Here is a 17,729-nt window from a genome sequence, read left to right as displayed (position 1 = left end):
TTACTGGATTTCAGGACAGGAACCTGATTTCAATTTTAACTGCAATTTGGAATAAAAATGCCAATGTCTAAAATCTTGACAATGTATATTAAGAGCATGCTGCAAACTAGATTGAAGAATATTCAATTTTTGTTCTTATATGTAAATACATCCTATAAAGTGAATAAAATAAGAGGTTCACTGGATTCCATGTTCACAGACTTGTGTTCAGGATTTGTAGCTCAGTTAGACAGTTGTTTGTGGGAATCCAAGATGGCGGCATCCTGTTAAGATTGCATTTGATGGGCTCCACCCGACAGGGCTAGAACCCGTCCCAGTCACTTTACTGTGAGTAAAAACACAGTAAAGGAGCTAGAAACTTGAAAAAAGTGACTTGTCTTTGTTCTTGCAGCTGGAGAATGCCTAAAAAAGGTAGAAGCTCGCCCAGGACTGGGGCTACGGCCAAGCTCACTGAAGCAGCGGACTTGTTTACTCACCAGACCCCTGGTTGAGGAGCTGGCCAAATCTTGTGAGGTCCTGGGGAAGAAGATCGAAGAAAATATCAAAGAGAATCTGGCTCCTGTATCTGCCATGCTTCTGGACCTGGGAAAAAGGAGCGATGAACTCGAGTGCCGAGCTGCAGGCGTAGAGGCAGAGACTGACTCCTTCAAGAGCCGGATTGAAGCCCTGGAAATGCAGGTCAGTGGTCTGTTGGATCTGGTAGATGATCTCAAAAACAGGGGCAGAGACAGAAACTGCGCATTGTTGGCATACTGGAGAGGGCAGAAGGTGAGCGACTGGTGGAGTTCTTTGAGAAGTGCTTCCCAGAATTCCTTAGTTTGGAGGCTGAGAAGGGAAGGATAACAATTGAGAGAGCCCACCAGATCGTGATATGAAAGCCAAGTATGGATCAGCGTCCATGCCCTGTCCTGACAAGGTTCCATCATTATAAAGACAAGCAGAGGGTCTAGACCCCAGGGGAGGGATCCAAGGGCGTTGGTGTGTGGTGGCTCCAGGGTCATGTTCTTTCAATGCCTCTTGGTGGCAGTAGTCAGAAAAGGAAGTTCTACGATGGCGTCAAGAGGAAATTGAGAGAGCTTGGGATCCAGTATTCTTTAAGATATCCAGCAGTGCTTAGGATCAATCATAATGGATGCATACATTTGTTCAACTTACCACAGAAAGCAAAGAACTTTGTTGATACATTGACTTAAGTGGAACGGCCGAATAGACGTAGAGGGTGGAGCTGTTTGTGTTTGTTCTTCTTTAAAAAGAAAATGATGGGAGTCTCCTTCCTGGTAATAAGTTGTGTTAAATGATATCTGGGATGGATATCTGGCAACTACAGGTGGACAACAAATTCTGGCCTTACCAGCGATGCCCACATCCATGTAGGAATAAACTAAACCAATCTGGTTAGTGGCAAGCACCGTTCAGGTAGCTGCAGCATGGTAGTGGCATGAAGCAGTTAGCTCCACCTGCTACTTTAATCTTTAAGTTAGGCGAAGGCATGGGTGACATGCATATTTATTTTTTCATTTTCTTGTCTATACTACTAATCTTGCTCTTTGTGGTTTGTTTTTTTCCTACCAGGTTGCCAGTATATGTGGCGTGTCCCTAGCTGGTAGGAGTTGAGAGAGTGGTTAGGATGGTTAGTAGGGGTGTAGGGTGTGTAGGTGCCCCCTTTGAATAGGGGGGGTAAATTTCTCCAATCCTTTGGCGATTTTTTGTTTTTCTGATTTTGCTGTATATAGTTTTTGTAAGTTTTGTAGATTTGTTAGCTGTAGCTATTTTAGTCTATGTAGTTTTTGGGTTTTGTGGATTTTTTTGCATTAAAACCCAGCGATCTATAGTTCAGGTTCTTCCTCTCTGGAGTCTAAATGGTGCTACTGATTGTTATGGCAAAGGACGAGTTTAAATGGTGCACCTGGAATATTAAGGGGAGTCATTCGTCAGTCAAGAGGAAGAAGGTACTTTCCAGTCTTAAAAGGGAGAAGGTGGATGTTGCCTTAGTATAAGAAACACACCTGGATGATGCATTTGCAGCTCCAACAGAATGGTATGACCGGGTTTATTTTTCATCTTTCAATACGAGGAGTTTTAGTTAGAAAGAATCTCCCATTTAAGTTGTTAGAGTGTATTAAAGACACACACGGGAGATTTGTAATCCTTAAAACTTTGATACACGGTGAAGAATATGGGATCTTAACTGTTTACTGTCCTCTGGCCCACCCTCTTAAATTCTTGACAGACGCTCTTTCTAGACTGATTAATCTTGTATCTCAGCATATTGTCGTAGGAGAGGATTTCAAAGGCATTCCAATAACCACTGAGCCACGGGTGGCATGATGGTTCAGTGGTTAGCACTGCTGCCTCACAACACCAGGGACTCAGGTTTGATTCCAGCCTCAGGTGACTGTCTGTGTGGAGTTTGCATATTCTTCCTGTGTCTGTGTGAGTTTCCTCTGGGTGCTCTGGGTTTCCTCCCACAGTCCAAAGATGTGCAGGCCAGGTGAATTGGCCACGCTAAATTGCCCATAGTGTTAGGTGCATTAGTCAGAGGGAAATGGGTTTGGGTGGGCTACTCTTCAGAGTGTTAATGTGGATTTGTAGGGCCGAAGGGCCTGTTTCCACACTGTAGGGAATCTAATCTTCTTTGCAGTCTAAACAATTAAGGGATTTGTATGCTGAATTGGAATTGATAGATGTTTGGAGGAACCTCCACCCTACTGGCAGGGACTTCACAATTCTTTTCAGACCCACATAAATGCCATACCAGGATTGATCTTTTTCTGACCCCCTTGGCACATCCAGGCCTGGTGGCATCATGTACAATCACTAATACAATGTAATATCACTATTTATGATCACACACCAAGGTATTTGATGGTTAAGAGTAAGTATACTGTAGTAGGCTCGAGGCACTGGTGATTGGACCCTTCATCCTCAAGGATAACAAGTTTATCGAAGTCTTTTCTACTAAGTTCAGGGAGTTTTTAGATATTAATTCAGGGTGGCCAGTAGCCTATCCATCCTCTGAAAAGCAGCTAAAACCTATGTTACAGGGTTGGTTATTTCCTATCCAGCTAGGAAGAAGCGGCAGACAGGTGAGCAGCAACACTTGCTCAAGACGCATCTGAAAGTAGCTGAAAAGACATACTTTGACAGGCCCTCGCTGGCGAAACTGCAGAGGATCACTGCTTCGGTTTGCACTGAACTCCATGCTCACAGGGACAGGAGCTTACATTTCCAAGTCAAAGGTTGTTCGAGCATGGAGATAAGCCACCAAATACCTAGCAAACCTTGCCGGAAAAGGAGTGTCCCCCAAGCCATTACTTCGATCAGTGAGGACACTGGAAATTTAACCCATGTTTCTAAAAGGATTAATGCAGCATTTCAGAAATTCTACTCTGAAGTATGCCAATGGCAATTCAATGTAATGAATCTGGTATCCAAAGAGGAGGAACTACAAACATATAAACTTACATATAAACTTATGTGCTCAATGATCAAGAGCTATCGCTTTGTTTCGTTGAGCGGCATTATTGTTATTATTATAATTACTGTTAAAATTGTCCTTTTTTAGCTTAGTTATTAATGGGTTTGTTTTTTTAACGTTGCTTTGAATTGTTTGGTTTTGTATTTGCTGTAATATTCAAAATAATTTTTTTCTTTTTCCTTTTATTTCAATTAAACTATATTTTTAAAAATACAGTTATTTGTGACAGGAATCCATTCAACCGGGAATGACGATGATAAATTGAAGGAATTTTTTTTTTATTAAGACTGTTGTTAATAGAATGGACCCAGAGACAGCCCGGATCTGCTTCAGGGAATGAAGGTCATGAGGAAGGTATTGAAAAAAATTGCATTTCTCCTCAACTTGGACATGGTCTACCAAAGGAATATAATTCTACCTTTCCAAAATGGTGAATGCAGAATTATGTTAAGACTGTTTAAAATGTTCCCATTTTGGAAAAAAAAAGCATTGACAGTGAATGTCACGTGGTGACATTCCCACAAAAGCTACACCAGAGTCCCTATGCCTGATACTCATTGCCCATTGGTGCAGTTTAGAGCTCAGAACCGCGTGATTTCAAAAAAGTAAATCCAAAAGTAAATCATATGTTTGAATGTGTACAAATTGGGGCCACGGTGTCATTTTTAAAAGACTAATCTTTGAACATGAAATAATATCACAGAGGACAGTGTCCCATCACTAAGTTCCCCTATTTTTATTTGTGCACAGTACACCAGCTGTGGCCAGCCAGCCTGGAGTCAGTCCCGAGAACTGAGGAGAGTCTAAATCCCCTGTTTATGTTAGTCAGCCATTACTTCCTAAATGGTCCAGATTAAAAAACCCCATCAAGGATCTCATAGTCAATGAGTTCTACCTGGTTTCAATCGCCATAAAACATTTTATGAATGTGTAGTTGCCTTTGACTTTAAGTGCAACCTGTCCACGGTTTATCGAGATTCAAGAACCGCGGCTCCACCAGGCAGTCGGTATCTTTCTGATGCCCTAATGCAGACATTGAAATTGTCATTGCTGCCAATGAATAAGGGAAATTCACATTCCTTAGCCATGAATCCCCCTGTTTCTGTCCAGACACATAAATCCAGGCCAAGGTAACTATCCTTTAATGAGGCAAGGTAATCAGGATCATTCTGTTGTCTCTGGCTATTTGTGTGCCCTGAATCGCTTTCCTCCAGTATCCAGATAGTTATTAGTTTCAGAAAGAGATGTAACTGAGACCATTTGATTGTCTCTGGATATATTTTACTTTGGTGTCAGATCCCATAATAATCATCTGATTCCATAAAAAAGTAAACAGCAAAAGTCAGGAGCTGCGCCCTCTGTTTATTGCAATGAATGTGCTAAATTGTGAAGGTCATACCATCTAATTATCTCCCCAGAGCCTGAAATCACTTTTAAAAGTTGCAATTTATCAGTGAATTGAAGAAAGGGCTCAGAGTCTCTGACAGAAATGCATGAGATACAAAAGGTCTGGTCTTTGCCGTCTACTACCCAGTCCTTGCAGTTATTGGAGTTGCATGTGAAGTATTGTTTATTAGTAGCTGCATGAGTCATTGGTTATAGACATCCACTCTCCAAGTTTATGGAATATGATTTTCCCTTTCAGTGATACAATAGATTTTGTTTAATCATTGTATCTTTTTTTCTTATTTTACACCTAATTTTCCCTTTTTAACTTTATCAATTTGTCTTTTCAGCAACATCATCCCTTCCACTTAGTGACTTAGTTTGTGGTGTTACTATTATAACATCTTGCCTTTAACAATGTGAGTTCACTCTTTTTCCAGCACAGGTTCATCACACTAATTCTAAAATTTATCTCTTTTAAACATATACAGATTTCCAATGACAGGTCCCACTTCAATAAGTTAATCACACAACATTTTGTTGTGGTAATGTGCTCTTGGCAATGTTCCTGCTCGTGAATTCCCATGCTTATCATGATATATGTATACTTCCCACTGTGGCCATTAATTGCTACTATGGGTAAATTATGAAACAAGTATTACTTAAATATCATTCTGTTGTGTTATTGTCAGTGTTCCTGTTGGTGAATTCTCACATTATTATCACAGTGGAAATTAGGTTCAATTGTCAGAGTTTGTGTGTACAATAAATTATTATACTTCTTAAAAATTCATTCCAGGGATAAGAGCTTTGCTGGCTAGACCAGCATTTACTCCCTAATTGACTAGATGGCAGTTAAGAGTCAACCATATTGCTCTGAGTCTGGAGTCACGTGTAGGCTAGGCCAGGTAAGAATTGCAGTTTCCTTCCCTAAAGAACAGTTGTGAACCAGATTCATTTTTCTGACAATTGGATTGGTCATCATTAGACTCTTAATTCCAGATTTTTTTATTGAATTCAAATTCTGCTATCGCCACCCTCTTAACAGTATAAATTAAGTCCCATTTTGTTATAGCCCCTGTTCCTGTGGGCGAATTCTCAGTGTTGTCACAGTGTAAGTGAAGTTCTATTATGTTCTTGACTTTGACAGCAATCCAATAAAAAAAGAGAATTAAAACGTTAAATAAGTCTTTATTGAATTTACTGAACCATTTTATGGGACATTAAAGGACTTTAAGAAGCACCCAGATGTTGGCAGATATATAAGCAATGGTAACGTTTCTCTCCAGTGGAGGATCGATATTGTCCCTAATTCAGAGAACATAGTGTTTTTGTTGTCAGTCTCTGACACTCACTGTTTCAGGGGGGCTCTCCTCTCCACACTAACAGCTGTTGCTGATTCTAAATTGAAGATTGTTGAGTGTGGGATTTTCTCCTGCTCCCAGCACTCAATCAAACTGTTCCCATCTTCACTAATGGCTCCACACTGAGAGAAGACCCCTAACCTGTGAAATCTCTTGTGTCTAAATGTGTAAGATTCTTATTTCAAAAATCAAAATAGAATAAAATTAATCATTTATCCAAACAATGCAATGTGACAGGGAAGGCTTGGTACAGTGTGAAGGTTACATCTCTGAAAATGACTTCATAATTTGTTAATCATGGGTAGATCTACATTGACCATTCCAGGGGATTATCATGTGAAGAACTCAGATTGACTACTTCATGCTATCCAGAAGATACTCTGTAAAGTCAGAGATATGATAATTATATATTTACCTCCCTCTGTTTGGTGATATTTGAACAAGTTGACCGACAGTCAAAATTTCACAAAATTCATCGAAAATTAGTCAGTGTGAATTGCCAGTCAGATATATTTGTTAATTTCTACTGTTATTGTTTGTACTTTCTTATCTGCTTCATTATGTTCTATATTTTTTGATGATGTTAAAAGGTTTTGCATATCTTTTGCATGTGACAAAGGGCCACCTGAAAAGTTATTACATGAAATACAAACACATGATATGGGGGTAACATAGTAACATGAAGAGAAGATTGGTTGCCTGGTAGAAAATATAGTATCCATAAATGGGCTTTGTTTTCTAACTTACTGGATGTAATGAGTAATAGAATCCCTAGAGTATGGAAACAGGCCATTTGGTCCGACAAGTACACAGCAACATTTTGAGGGTATCCCACCCAGACTCACCCCTCTACCCTATCCCTGTAGCCCTTCATTTCCCATGCCTAATCCACCTAGCCTACACATCCCTGGATACTATGGGCAATTTAGCATAGCCAATCCACCTAACCTGCACATCTTTGAACTGTGGGAGGAAACCAGAGCACCCGGAGGAAACCCGTGCAGACATGTGACAAGGGGCCACATAAATCACAATTGCATGACACTGTGATCTTTTGCTATAAATTCTGAGTCTTATGATCCTGCTCCACAGCTACCTGGTGAAGGAGCAGCGCTCTGAAAATTAATACTTCCAAATAAACCTGTTGGACTATATCTTGGTGTTGTGTGATTTTTAAGTTAGTATGTAGGTATAAGTAATTAAGAAGGTTAATGGAATGCAATCCTTTATTATGAAAGGAACTGAACATATTGAACATGCATCCCTTTTCCTGTCTGTTGCTTTCTCTTTCTCTGAGCTCCATCTCATCATATCTGCCCACTTCCCTCCCCTTTTCCACCCCCTTTCTGTCTTCAGCATATGTACCACTTTACCTAGCTAGCTATCAGTTTTGAAGAAGCGTCCCTGGACTCGAAACATTGGCTCTGCTTTCTCTGCACAGAAATTACCAGACTTGCTGAGTTTCTTCAGAAATTTTTGTTTTTGATATTATAAATGTAAGCGTGTAATGCTTTTGTTATACAGAGCGTTGTAACTACTTATCTTTGATGCAATATGTACTTTTGATCTCCTTATTTAAGGCTTGATGACAGTGATAGAATGGGGATTTACTATACCATGAGGGTGTCAATTGTAGTTAAGTACAATTCTGCTGTAGCTGATAGCTCAGTAAAGCACCTCACGAATGCCCCGTTTGGAGTTGCTAGATCTGCTTGTCTTCAATCCGTTTAGCACAGTGGTAGTGGTAGGCAACAGAATGGAGGGTCTCTCCAAAGTGAAGACAGGAATTTGCAGAAATCATTCACTGCAATAATGTCATGGACAGATGCATCTGCAACAGATTGAGAGGTTAGAATGAGATCTAATTGATTTTTCCTTCTTACTAGTTCCCTCACTGCAGCACCTATGTCCTTTAAGACTCGGCCAACTTGATTAGCAATGATGCAACTGACCTACTGTTGGTGATGAACAATAAAGTCCCTCACTCAAAGTCCATTCTATACCTTTGTCACTCTTAGAACATTCTGAATCAGATCTATCCCAGCATCTATGCCCAAGAGACATTGACAGCCTACATACTAATTTCCATTCTAGATTCTGACTGAAACACCACTTTCCTTTTCTAGCTGTGTTATTTCTGTCAATGTGGCTTATTGTTGACCCTCTACCCCACATCCACCTTTTCCCCTATCAAATGATAGAGCACTTAAGAAAGATACAGGGTAAAAAAAAACTATGAATATTAAAACCAAAAGTGTAATTATCAATTCACGTGAATGTTAGAGTACAGTGAATACCTGCAATCAGGAGTTAACATTCATATTATTTCAGATAGTTGGAGTGTTTCATTGAAGTCAGAGATGATGCAGCAATTTAAATAGGGAACTAGTTTACTTCTCAAACAAATCAAAGAATCTTTCCAGAATCAGGTTTCAAAGAGGGGATTTAGCTGTTAGAGTCTGTTGCTGTCTTTGCTGGTGGAACCAGATTGATGTGGATGTTAAAAGCAAATTGATTCAAAGGTTCGAAAATTGCATAATTGAAGCTTTCCAAAATGCAGAGGAATTCATCTGTGACAATGCCTATAGATAAGTCATTTCGATTAACAAGAAATTCTTTTCATCGCTATTTATGTCTGAAAGTCAAGATTTTTTTTCATTTTCAGCTGGTTTTTGTAACTGCAGAATATAAGTCTATTTCACAAACACAGAGAAAAGATAAACAAAGCTATATCTCAGCCATTAGAGACAACACAAATATTAAAACAAAGGGCAACCTGTTTCCCTAACATTGTGCATCACAGAGTCTCAATTCCAGAGAAATTTCATTATTTAATCAGCTTTTAAATCTTGATTTAAATGAAGTTTTCCAGTTTATTTTTCTTAGACTCTGGAGAAAATTTTAGGATTTCTTTACATGTCTGATGCTATAAACATTACACAGTATTGAATGCCCAAACTTCCTCAGTTTTAACATAATGATTCCTATTCCAAATTTTCTTGGCTTGAGTGCTCAACAAACTAGAAACCACTTCCCCTGAAGTGAGTGGTTCCCCTGAACTGAACTGGAAAGGCTTGGTTCTCCTGCATGGAGAAGTGTTGCTTTTCTGTATTGAACTCTTGAGTCTTCTGATCTAAAACTTCGAATCTTCTGTTCTGAAGTCAAAACTTAAACAATTGTTTGTGTTTCCTCTTCCTCTCATAAACCCAACAGTATATGTACTTGATCCATTAATGTCGCAGGAGTTCTCAGTATCCTTCCAGTTTGGGAACCAGCAATGGTCAGTGCTGTGGCCAAACTGTTCAGAGATTAGTGTCAAATCTGTTGGGTAGCATCAGTCAGAGGCTTAGGATGTGCTCAGTTGGACTGCCCTCATAAGGTCACTCTGAGGCATAGATCATGATCGGTCCTGAGGGTGTGGACAGTAAAAATCAAAGGAATTGTCAGGAGTTATCTGTGCTGTGCTGGGGAAAGTGGGAATAGGATGACGAACCAGTTCACATTCAGCGTAACTATGGTGAGTTGAACAGCGCTTGTCAAAACTGAATGCGAAGTTACTGAACTTTCCACCATAGTTATACCCAGGCTGACCTGGACAATTTCACATCGACTTAAAATAAATCTGGTCACAGGGAAATGAATCGTTCTGAATATTGTCACCTTGAATGGGATCTGGATCTGAACATACTGAATATGCCATACAGTATTGGTCTGGAAAATATTGGACTTAAACATTAAACTGAATGGACCTTTTCTGGATATTATGAAACCCATACTGAGCATAGGTGCTCTGCTGTGGACCTGAGCACACTGAGTCAATTTATGCCAGGTTAGATGAGTTTACACTGAAGTCACACATACTAAATAGGGCATAGGGACTCCGAAGCCTTAATGTTGCATGTTCACAATTAATGCAATTGTGCAGTAATGGACTCATTCACCCAGATTAGGCCAGTCTATCTCAAATGTAACCAAATTGAAAGGACCACATTTGCACCCAGCATAATCATGATGACCCCTGCACGTGGTCTGTAACCATCCCGATTTGGACCTGCACATAATGAATATAAACAGAATTGGTTACATGTTCAGAGAGATGAGGCATCATGTTGCACATGATAATGATCCATTATGATCATGTTTAAGAGTGAAAAGTTAGCTTCATTTCCAATAAGGGCCGTTATAACCCAGGTCAATTATACTGTGTACAGACCCCTCAGGTCAGCAATAATGGAATTAACACTCACTTCCATCTTTGCAACTGATTGCCAGCATAACATTTGTTGCTAATATGAGGTGTAGATTAGATTAGATTAGATTAGGTTACTTCCAGTGTAGAAACAGGCCCTTCGGCCCAACAAGTCCACACCGACCCGCCGAAGCGTAACCCACCCATTCCCCTACATTTACCCCTTTACCTAACACTACGGGCAATTTAGCATGGCCAATTCACCTCACCTGCACATCTTTGGACTGTGGGAGGAAACCGGAGCACCCGGAGGAAACCCACGCAGACACGGGGAGAATGTGCAAACTCCACACAGTCAGTCGCCTGAGTCGGGAATTGAACCCGGGTCTCTGGCGCTGTGAGGCAGCAGTGCTAACCACTGTGCCACCGTGCTGCCCATACTGTGCCACCGTGCCGCCCATTGAACAAGTGTAGGACTTGTTCAAGAGCTCATGCAGAGTTAGGATGGCCCTAACAATTGACGCATGTGATTGTTTATCCTGGATTTCTTTCTCTTTATGAACGTGAGTTTAATTTTAACTGCAATTTGAAATAAAAGTATTTAAATACAATTATTATTTAAAACATGGCACTGTATATTAAAAGTTTGCTGCAAACTAGATTGAAGAATATTCCATTTTTGTTCTTATTTTTATAAACATCCTATATGGTAAACAAAATAACGGAAATCAATGTTCACAGATTTTGTCTTCAGGAGGTGTAAGTCAGTTAGACAGTTGGTTGTGACAGGGAGAAAGTGAGGACTACAGATGTTGGAGATTTGAGTCGAGAGTGTGGTGCTGGAAAAGCACAGCAAGAATCGATGTTTCGGGCATAAGCCCTTCATCAGGAATGAGGCTTGTGTGGCTGGGGGCTGAGAGATAAATGAGGGGAGGCACTGAGGTAGCTGAGAATGCAATAGGTAGACGAAGGTGGGGGAGAAGAAGACAGGTCGGAGAGGAGGGTGGAGCAATAGATGGGAAAGACAGGTCAAGAGGGTGGTGCTGAATTGGAGGCTTGGAACTGGGATAAGGTGGGGGAGGGAAAATGAGGAAACTGGTGAAATCCACATTAATCGGGGTCCCAAGGTGGGAGATGAGGCAAACTTCCTCCAAACATTGGGTGGTTAGGGTTTGGCAATTCTCCTGCTCCAGATGCTGCTTGACCTGCTGTGCTTTTCCAGCACCGCACTCTGGACACAGTCGGTTGTGGCAGGAATACATTGAACTGAAAATGAAAATAATAAATTGAAGAAAATCATCCAGAGAGTTCTTAATATAAATGATCCAGAAACAGCCTGGTCTGCTTCAGGGGATTGAGTTTATAAGGAAGATTTTTTTTAAAAAAAGATGCATTTCCTCTCCTCTTGGAAGTGGTAGGAGCTGGGCCACACCAAAGGAATGTAGTTCAAGCTTTCGAAGGCGGTGAATGTAGAATTATGTTTGGACCGCTTAAAACATTCCCATTGCAAAAAAATATTGCAGTGAATGCCACAGGGAGACCTAAAACTTGTCCTACAAAATCCACCCCAGAGTCGCTATGCCTGATCCTGATTGCCTGTTGGCACAGTTGAAAGCTCAGGCCTGAGTGATTTAATGTGAAAAAGTACATAAATATGCTTCAACGTATATCAATTTGTCCCACGGTGTCTTTTTTTTATCTAAAAAAACCTCAACCATTTTATTCACGTGCGGTTGCCTTTGCCTGTGACCTGTTTGCAGTTTATTCAGAGACTAAGGGCACAGCTCCACTTGGCAGTCAGTTCTACTGCCAATGAATAAGGGAAAATGACGTTCCTTCGCCGTGAATCCCCCTGTTTCTGTCCGGACATGTAAATCCAGGCCAAGGTTACTATCCTTTAATGAGGCAAGGTAATTGGGATCATTCTGTTGTCTCTGGCTATTTGTGTGCCCTGACTCGCTCTCCTCCAGTATCCAGATAGTTATTATTTTTCATTAAAAACGTAACTGAGACCATTCTATCGTCTCTGGATTATGTTTCAGTTTGGTATCAGATCCCTAAAAAGTAAACAGCAGAAAGCAGCAGCTCCGCCCTTTGTTTAATGCAATGATTGTACTGAATTGTAAAGATCACAGCATCTAATTATCTCCCCGGAGGCTGAAATCACCTTAAATGTTGCAATTTATCAGTGGATTGAAGAAAGGGCTCAGAGTTTCTGACAGAAATGCACGACATACCAAAAGGTCTGGTCTTTGCTTTCTATTACCCGGTCCTTGCAGTTATTGGAGTTCCAGGTGAAGTATTGCCGTTTGTTAGTGGCTGCGTGAATCATTGGTTACAGACACCCTCTCTTCAAGTTTATGGGATATTATTATCCCTTTCAACGATACAATAGGTTTCGTTTAACCAATGCTTTTTTTTTCTTATTTTACATTTAATTTTCACATTTGAACTTCACCAATTTGTCTTTTAGCAAAATAGTCCCTTTCACTTAGTAACACTGTTGGCGGTATTGCTGCTATTAAACGTCTTGCCTCTGACAATGTGAGTTCACTCTTTCCAGCACAGTTTCGTCATCTTACTTCTAAAAAATTATCGCATTTAAGCGTTTACAGACTTCCTGCGACAGGTCCCACATCAATAATTTAATTGCACAACTTGTCGTTGTGGTATTGTGTTCTTGGCAAAGTTCCTGCGAGTAAATTCTCAGACCGATCATGATTTCTGCGTAGTTCCTATTGTGGTATTGATTGTTACTGTGGGTCAATGATCAAATAATTGTTAGTTAAATATTGTTTTATTGTCAGCGTTCCTGTGTATGAATTCGCACACTGTTACAACAGCGGTACTGAGGTTCTGTTGTATTATTGTCGGGGCTTGTATGTACACCCTCATATAGTTATTACAGCTACTGTTCCTGCGGGCGGATTGTCAGTGTTATCACAGCGTAAATTCTATTGTGTTCTTGACTTTGACGGTAACCTAACAAATTAAGAGAATTAAAACATGAAATAATTACTGATTGAATTTACTGAACCATTTTATTGGGCCATTTACGTATGTTAATAAGCCATCTAGATGTTAGCAGATTTACAAGCAATGGTAAAGTTTCCCTACAGTGGATGATTGATATTTCCCAAATTCAGAGAGCACAGTGATTTTGTTCGCAGTCTCTGAAACGCTCAGTATTCCAGGCGGGATGTCCTCTCCATACTGGCAATGGCGGCTGATCATAAATTGAAGATTACTGAGTGTGGGATTTCCTCCTGCTCCCAGCTGCCAGCACTGTTTCAAACTGTTCCCAAATTCACTGATGTCTTCACACTGAGGGAAGATCAAAGTCCTGTGACATCCCTTGTATGTAAATGTCTAAGTTTCTTATCACAAAAATCAAATATGGAATACAATTGATCATTTATCCAAACATTGCAATACCACAGGGAGGATTTGGTGCATTGTACAAAGCTATCTCTCTGAAAGTGACCTCATAACTTTTAGTTAACGTGTAGATCCACATTGAACATTCCAGGGAATCACCAGGTGAACAGCTCAGCTTTACTACTTCGTGCTACCCAGAAAATACTTTAAAGTCAGAGGTATAATAATTATCTATTCACCTCCTTCTGTTTGGTGATAGTTTGAGCAAGGTAATCCAACAGTAAATTATTTCACAATAATTCATTGAAAATTAGTCAATGTGCATTGTCAGTCAGATATAATTGTTAATTTCCATTGTTATTGTTGGGTGTTTTCTTACTGCTTCAATATGTTCTATATTTTTTGCTGATGTTAAAAGGTTTTGTATATCTTATGCATTTGACAAGGGGCCACATAAAAGGCTATTGCATGAAATAGGAACACATAGTATGGGGGGAAACATACTAATGTGAATAGAAGATTGGTTGCCTGGCTTTTTTTTTTCGATCATACAGGATGCAATGAGGAGAGTCCTGCAGGGATCTGTGCTGGAGCCTCAATTTACAATTTACATCAAATAACTTAGATGGGGGAGGGTGGCAGAAGCATATGGCTAAATCTGCAGATTATAGTAAGATGGCGAGGAAGGTTCTGAAGAGGATATAAGGAGATTGCAGACCAATACCAAGGTTGAATGAGTGCGCACAAATCTGGAAGATGGAGTGTAATGTGGTAAAATTTGAAGTTGTTCACTTTGGCAGTAAGAATGAACAAGCAGATAATTACCTAAACAAAGATCAACTGGAATTCTGAGATGCTGTGGATCTAGAAATCCTCGGACATGAGTTACAAAACATTAGTATGGAGGACATTAACAAGGAAGTTAATAGAACACAATCCTTTGTTATGAGAGGAACTGAGCATTTTGAACATCCACCTCCTTTTCTGCTAAACTGTTTTCTCTGTCTCTGAGCTCCACCGCATCATATCTGCCCACAACAGCTCCCCACCCCAACCTCTCTCTGTCTTCAACATAGCACTTTATCGAGCTAAAGTCAGTTTTGAAGAAAGGTTACTGAACTTGAAACATTAACTCTGCCTTCCTTCCAGGGTACCAGGCTTGCTGTGTTTCTTCAGAAATTTCTGTTTTTGATATGACATATGTAAGGACGTTATGCTTTAGTTATACAGGGCATCATACCCACCTATCTTAGATGCAGCGTGTAGATTTGGTGTCATTATTTAAGGGAGCATGTAAACACATTAGAAGTGGATCTCAGGAAATTTAATAGACTGATACTGGATAGGTCATCTTATGAGGAAAGGCTGGTCAGACTTGTTTAGGAGAGTGAGGAATGACTTGAGTGAAGTGTAGAAAATCCTATCTTCCTTGACAACATGAATGTTGAATTGATGCTTCTTCTGAGTGATCCAGAGCTAAGGGGCTCTATTCTAAACTTTGGAGTTACCCTTTTAAGACAGAGATGGGGGTTTTATTTTCCTGTCAAAGGTTCATACTGCTTTGGATCTCTGCCTCAGTGCAAGGTCAGTGAATACTTTAAGACCAATACGTGGGCGGCACGGTGGCACAGTGGTTAGCACTGCTGCCTCACAGAGTCAGAGACCCGGGTTCAATTCCTGCCTCAGGCAACTGACTGTGTGAAGTTTGCACATTCTCCCTGTGTCTGCGTGGGTTTCCTCCGGGTGCTCCGGTTTCCTCCCACAGTCCAAAAATGTGCAGGTCAGGTGAATTGGCCATGTTAAATTGCCCATAGTGTTAGGTTAAGGGGTAAATGTAGGGGAATGGGTCTGGGTGGGTTGCGCTTCGGCGGGTCGGTGTGGACTTGTTGGGCCGAAGGGCCTGTTTCCACACTGTAAGTAATGTAAAATGTAATGTAATGAACAGATATTTGTACGGCAGAGGAATCAAACATCTACTGGAGTAAATGGGAATGTGGAATTCAAAACAAATCAAGCAGGACAGAAAATATTGATGACCTGAATGACCTAGTTCTGTTCCTTGTTCATACTGTTGTCTGAGCTCATCTTATTTTCGATGTATTTTAATCTCATCTTGTCCTCTAATTCATCACATTAATGATGGCATTGATCTTCCATATTTTTATGTTGCTATGTGGGATTTGAATCCATGTCCTTCAGAACATTAGCTTGGATCTGGTGTTTGCTTGTCCAATGCCTTTACCACTATATCTAATATCTCTAACATAAGGATAATTTGTCTCTAACATTAAAGCAATTTCAAAATTAAAAACACTTAAAACTTCAAATTTTTAAAAAACATATAAAATGGATTTTTTCAGCCTAGAACCAATAAAGTTCCTATTCTTCCACTGATCTCTCTCTCTCTCTTGCTCTCTCTCTCCATTACAGCTAACCTGACAGTGATTGTGATCCTGTCTCAGAGGAGGTGTGGTCTGTCAAAATGTATCACTTCCTACCTGGTCTCAATGGCAGTGACAGATCTTCTGGTCATGGTTACGGCTGTAATATTAAACCGGGTTGTTGGGATTTATTATCCATCCAGTTTCCTGTCTATCACACCAGTATGCAGTTTTCGTGCTTCCTTCAATTTTGCAGCCATTGACAGCTCTGCCTGGTTAACAGTTGCTTTCACCTTTGATCGATTCATGGCCATTGCTTTCCACAACCTGAAAATAAAATATTGCACTGAGAAGGTGGCAGTGCGTGTTATATTAATTGTGTGTGCACTGTGTTGCATAAAAAATATCTTCATATATTTTAAATTTGAACCTATGTACATAACAAGCAATATGCCTTGGTTCTGCAGCATAAAAGATATATATTATACATCACCTGCATGGACTGCCTATGACTGGATTCGATCCATTTTGACTCCTTGTCTCCCATTTATCCTGATTTTACTGCTCAATGCTCTGACCGTCAGACACATTCTAATGGCAAATATAGCCCGCAGTAGACTCCGGACTCAGAGGAATGGGGAGAATCAGAGTGATCCAGAGGTTGAGAAGCGCAAAAAATCCATTGTTTTACTCTTTGCCATCTCAGGCAGTTTCATCCTTTCATATCTGCTATTTTTTGTAAATATCTTCTACGTTCGAATTGCAAGTGTAACTTATTCCACGGGTTCTGATGTTAGTAATTCCACGTTTGTTCTCCAACAAAGCGGATATATGCTTCAGCTACTGAGTTCCTGCATCAATCCTTTTATTTATGCTGGGACCCAGAGTAAGATCAGAGATGAGTTAAAGAAGGGGATGACATATCCACTACGTGTATTTGTTAAAATATTTAGAATTTAACGAAGGATAATACAACACGAACTGTACTTTATGTTTGTCTTTTTTTTTCCATATCACATACAATGGTCACAAGCTTTAAAATCCTTATATAATTTATGAACTTAAGCAACATTGTATCACTGAAAAAATCAGTCTTGTAAATTGTTTTCAATGAGTGGCAAGAGAATATCGACTAGGCAACTATGGGCCGTGTTGGATTTGTTCTGCTTATTGTGTGCAGAATATACCTGAGCAAGTTTCTTCTTATTTCTGCTTAGAGGCCAGGGTTGTGGCTGTACTGAAACAGCTTTGCTAGGGCACAGATATTTCAGTACTATCATTGGAATGTTGTTAGGTCCCATAGCTTTGCATGACACAGTGCCTTCTGCAATTTTCTGAAATCACATAGAGTGAATTGAAGTGACTGAAGACTGGCAATTCTGGCTGAAGCTGATTGTAAATACTTCAGCCTTATTATTTGCAGTTATATACTGGGCTCCCCCATTATTGAAGATGAGGACATTTGTGTTAGTTGTTTAATTGTCCACCACCATCATGCCTGGATGCAGCAGGTCCACAGAACTTAGTCCAGCTGTTTGGTTGTGGCATTACCT

At 40.1% G+C, this 17,729-nt stretch overlaps 1 protein-coding gene across 1 annotated transcript; it reads left to right on the top strand.

Annotated features, from left to right (window-relative positions):
• The first annotated feature begins 12,641 nt into the window (after positions 1 to 12,641).
• LOC148148649 (putative G protein-coupled receptor 139) lies at positions 12,642 to 17,136 on the top strand. Its single transcript, XM_087992418.1, has 2 exons — positions 12,642 to 12,711; positions 16,226 to 17,136. The coding sequence occupies exons 1-2, from the start codon at positions 12,642 to 12,644 to the stop codon at positions 17,134 to 17,136; spliced, it is 981 nt and encodes a 326-aa protein (XP_087848544.1).
• Positions 17,137 to 17,729: the final 593 nt, after the last annotated feature.

Source organism: Chiloscyllium plagiosum, unplaced genomic scaffold (genome assembly GCF_037043375.1).
Source record: "Chiloscyllium plagiosum isolate Xiang-an unplaced genomic scaffold, Cpla_swu_hap1 HiC_scaffold_12, whole genome shotgun sequence".
Taxonomy (NCBI): domain Eukaryota; kingdom Metazoa; phylum Chordata; class Chondrichthyes; order Orectolobiformes; family Hemiscylliidae; genus Chiloscyllium; species Chiloscyllium plagiosum.
The sequence above is the reverse complement of the archived record's forward strand: the minus strand, read 5'-3'. Positions and strand labels throughout refer to the sequence as shown.